At 56.9% G+C, this 4,736-nt stretch overlaps 1 protein-coding gene across 1 annotated transcript in view; it reads right to left on the bottom strand.

Annotated features, from left to right (window-relative positions):
* Nucleotides 1-4,186: 4,186 nt before the first annotated feature.
* The window catches only part of MMD2 (monocyte to macrophage differentiation-associated 2), a 2,535-nt gene continuing 1,985 nt past the window's right edge, over nt 4,187-4,736 (bottom strand). The window contains exons 5-6 of the mRNA XM_010151169.1: nt 4,630-4,699; nt 4,187-4,390 (exon numbers count right to left, since the gene is read on the bottom strand). Of these exons, the coding sequence (XP_010149471.1) occupies nt 4,187-4,390; nt 4,630-4,699 (274 nt within the window). The remainder of the gene's footprint in view (nt 4,391-4,629; nt 4,700-4,736) is intronic.

Genomic DNA, 4,736 nt, shown 5'->3' with positions numbered 1-4,736 from the left:
GACGATGCCCGGCCCTGCCCGGCGGTGCCCGATGAAGGATCCCCGGGAGAGAGACAGGCGCCAGCAGGTGTTACCAAACGAGCTCCAAAGCCGACCCGGAGCCTGCTGCGGTTGGCATCGGGGAAGGATGGATCCCGACTGCCCCGGGGGGGGTTGTTCGACACGAGGTGGTTGCTGATGCTCTTCCTTCCTCACTTAAAAATTCCCCTTTTGGTTAAACGTGTTTCTCAGCACGATGGTGCCGGGGTTGCACTTTGGGTGGGAAGGTGGGTTTTGCCCCCCAGACACCCTCCGGGAACAACTGCGTGAAGGCAAAGCAAAGCCGGGAGCCCTCCCAGTCCAGCCCCATTGCCAGCAGCAAAGAAATTACGGGCGAGGTGGAAGCTGTGGGTCAGGTTTTGGGATGAGTTCCGCTACCCCTGGAAGCTGGGAACCTTCCCTGGCTCTCCAGGAAAGCTGCTGAGCGTCACGAGCTGGGGGGATCCAGCCCCGGCCTCATTATCATAGAATCGTGGAATGGTTTGGGTGGGAAGGGACCTTAAAGATCATCCAGTTCCAACCCCCTGCCATGGGCAGGGACACCTTCCACTAGACCAGGTTGCTCCCAGCCTCATCCAGCCTGGCCTTGGACACTCCCAGGGATGGGGCATCCACAGCTTCTCTGAATGAGATGGAGATGGAGAGGTGCGAGCGAGTGGGTAGGCAGTGGATGTTCAGCATCCTGCACATCCTGGGCAGCAGCTCCCTGCGTGGGGGCAAATTCTTCCTCTCCAGGAGCAGCCAGTGCCCGTGGGTGATGGCAGGGGTAGGGGTTCCCCTCTGGGGTGGCAGCGAGCAGTGCTTCCCCGCTCTCCGGCCGGCCGCAGGTTTGCTTTCTCCCCAGATCTGACAGCCACAGACTCAGCCGCGGCGAGAGGGGAAATGACAGGGCCAGAGCGGGGCTCCGCGCTGAAACCACTTTGGTGAGGGGCTGGCAAGCCCATCAGCCAGCACCCCCAAGCACAGGGACACTGCCAGAAAACTCACCGATTTGGGGTTTTTTTAAGGAAAGTCTGCAGCTTGGAGCTCAACTTGTTCCCAACCTCCCAAATTTCCCCATGCAGCTGGTGCAAAGGGCAAAGCGGCGCTGGTCCCCCCGGCAAACCAAGCCAGCAGATGGCAATGCCACCCATGTACCGAGGTTAGTCACTGCTCAGCGCTCCGTCGGCCTCGCTGCAGCCCGCTGAGTGGCTCCTCTCCTCACCGGGAGCAATGCCACGTGGGGCAAGTCGGGTAGAAAATGGGTTTATTTCCAGATGCTGCAAGGCAACTCATTTTGATTTAACAAGCAGGCAAGAGTGAGGTATCTTGAGTTTTTATTTCAATCCTAATCCACAGGATACAGTATTCACTAGCGTTATCTTCCTTATGTTTGTTTTTATTTGACCTAATACTCTGTTAAATATAAAATGTTGATTGAACAAGAACGGACAGTGAAAAACATGAGATGCTAAAAAGACCCCTCGAACCCTCCTCCAGAGACATCCTGAATGTGGCGAGTCATTTAAAAGTCCTATAAAATAGGGAGATAATCCGATAACCCACTCCGTGCCCCCCACCCTGCTTTATAAGGGAAGGATTTAGGAAGCAAGAGAGGAGGGGCGGTGTCTCAATTACAGAGAAACCCACTCGGCAAATCTGGGCTCAAGGCAGGGTGGCAACATCCTCAGTGGAGCCCAGCCCACCCACCCGGGCCCTGGGATGAAGTGGCCTCAGAAAGGTCCTTCTGGCACCTCACTGTGCCTTGTGAGCCCCCAGAATGAATTTAGGGCCAAAAGCTCCCAGTGGTGAAACCACTACTGAGATAAATCCCATGGGACGAAGCCCACGGATAAAACACGATGGTGGTCCCTGGGCATCCTCAGCTCCTTCCAGGGGACATTTGCCCAGTGGCTGGGACCTCTGTGTGCACGGTCTGTCCGCAGGGTGGTTTTCCCTTGGGATTTGCTGATGGAGGGGGAGGAGACCCTGGGGCACACTGAGCTGCAGTTGTCACTGTGCCCCACCGTGGCTCTGGGAATCCAGTCCCCTAAACTCAATGAAAATCGAAGCCCGTGTTTGTAAAGAACTTGTCCTCCAAGTGCTTCACGGGGTCCTCACATGAGCCCTGTGAGGTAGGTCGGTGTCTTCACCCCCATTTTACAGATGGGGAAACTGAGGCACGAAGGCTAATGACTTGCCAGACAGTAAAATTGGCAACTCCTGCTGTGGGACACCATATCCCACTATTCCAATCCCAAATGTACTCCACCAACTGCTGGTTACTTACAGCTCATCCTACTTCACCCCTCCTCTCCCTAAGAGCATCCATCACCCCAAGAGGCATCCCAACCCAAAGGCCGCTTTGGGGTGCCCTGGGCAGACACCCCCCAGCAGCCCAGTTCTGGGCTGGAGTGCTGGGCACAGTATCCAAGGCTCCTTATAGGAATCTTCTGCCTATGGAAGTGAAAACCCACTGGGGCTTTTTGCCAACCCAGTGACCCTAGCCACCACGTCAGGAGGGGACGAGTATCTGGACTCTGATAATTTGCTGCAAAACGGCACGTCCCTGGAGAGCCAACCATGGGGCACTGCAGGCTGGGGGGACCCCAAACTCTGTGGGAGGTGGGACAAGGCCAGGAGCTCAGCTCCTCAGCACACTGCCAAAGAAACAGGAGATGCAGGATGCTGGCCATAAATCTCCTTCGCTTGCCACATGGTGCCAAGACAGCTGCAGTTGGGATTAATCAAGAGGTCAAGGAGAGATGATGGAAATCGATGTCTCCAGGGGCTCCCGGGGAAGGTGCAGGCAGGGTTGAGAGCAGCACTGCTCTGCCAGCCAGATCCTGGCACAGATACTGGCACGCACCGGAGCCCAGCACACACCAGATCTTCCTGGCTCCAGGAGCTCTGCTGGCATGTTTGGAGAGTGGGACTGGTGTAGTTTTCCCATTCCAGCGGCATCGGGACTGCTCCTGGTGGCTAGGGGGGTGCTCCATGTCCTGTTATCCTGCCTTGGAGAGCACTGTGTGGCCATGCTTAGGGGTTTAAAAACTGAGCATCAATAGGACCCATCACAGCTCTGAGCATCCTGAGCATCGCGTGGATGTATCCCTTCCCTGTATGCCAGAAATCATCCCAAAAGCAGGCTTAATTCTGATACAGAGCAAGAGGCTCATCATCAAAATGGGAGCATGGAAAGCAGGCAGCCCTGTGACCAAATCCAAGGAAGTTCGCTTCCATCCCTCAAGGAGAAAGAAAATCCCCTGATGCAGATGGGCTGACCCCAGCCAGTGAATGCTGGGAGCCGGATCCCTCCTCTGCTCCTCACCAGGCAAATGCACGCACATGGCAGAGCCTGGGAGCAGGGCCGTGCTTCGGGACTGATGCTGGCAGCAGGACTGGAGAGGAAAACAAAGCACCCCAGGGAGAAAATGTCCATGGGGGCTCCTAGGGCCTGTCTAGGGGGATGTACTGAGTTGTGCACTTAATACTGGCTTAGAGAAAGGGTTTTCCAGACTCCGGGGAGTCCTGGAAGACATTCAAGTTTCAATCCCATGTAAGGCTTTGCTGACTCTGAGTCTTCCTGTCAAGAACTTAGGAGGGGGCAGTTAATGTTGATGTGACACAGGACCTTCTAGGAGCTGAACCTGGGTGGTGCATGGGTGCCAATGTGCCCCCTTCCCCAGCTGGAGCAGCCACACACCCAGGCATCCTAGGGAAAGGGGCTGTGTCTCTCCCCTGTCCCAAATCCTGCAGTCCCATAGGTGCCCCATGCTAAGAGTTCTGGTAGCCAAACCCAGGGTTTCACTAGCCATGGGTGTGCAGGACCAAAGCCCCGTCTCCCACGGGATACTCAGGGTCAGGCAGGTGAGCAAGGCCTCCCCGAGCCCCTGGCAAGGGGTCGCTTCCCTATGACTCGTAGCCCATTGGCCGGTCATCGTGTTACAAAACCTTTGCCAAAAAAAAATAAACAGTTCCCAAGGTTAAAAAAGGAAAATCTGTTTAAAATCAACCTCCAGGCTCTCCTGTCTGTGCAGGAAGGGCAGCAGCAGTGCTGCCCATGGGGCGAGCGGGTGGTTTGGGGCGAGCCCACGGCACAGGCTGCCTCCCCACTGCCCTCCATGACCCCACGTGCCGGTTGGCACAAGCGATGCCTTTAAGGTGTCTACCGGGACGTTTTAGCCTCCAGCACGCCGGGCCGGTAGAGGTACCTCCAAATGGCGTAGTAGTGGATGCCAGCTCCGATGGCCACGAAGAGGTGCCAGATGGCATGGGCGAAGGGGATGCGGCCGTCGCTTTTGAAGAAGACCATGCCCAGGCAGTAGGAGAAGCCACCGGCCACCAGCTCCGGGAGGCCATCCCTGTTGGGCTGGGAGCAAGGGGGGGGTCAGGGCTCAGTGATGACCATGGTGTGCCTGTCCCTTCCCCACTGCTCCGTCAGGAGCAGAAGCGTGGCTCCAGCTGCTGGGTGCAGGCAGGACCCTCGCTCTGCCTTCGGCTACACCCCTGGATCCGGGGATGGCTTTATCCATCAGGCAGCCAGGATCACACCAACCCACCGGACTTGTCCCCGGCGCTGAACCCGCGTGCTTCCCAGTGGAGGCTTACCATGGAGAGAATGACCAAGGCGGGGAAGAAGCCCATGATGACGTAGCACACCAGCTCCACCAGCTTGTACCTGCGACGGACAGAGAAGCTGCTTGGAGGCGGGGGCA

The sequence above is a fragment of the Eurypyga helias genome, unplaced genomic scaffold (genome assembly GCF_000690775.1).
Source record: "Eurypyga helias isolate BGI_N326 unplaced genomic scaffold, ASM69077v1 scaffold35474, whole genome shotgun sequence".
Lineage (NCBI taxonomy): Eukaryota > Metazoa > Chordata > Aves > Eurypygiformes > Eurypygidae > Eurypyga > Eurypyga helias.
The sequence above is the reverse complement of the archived record's forward strand: the minus strand, read 5'-3'. Positions and strand labels throughout refer to the sequence as shown.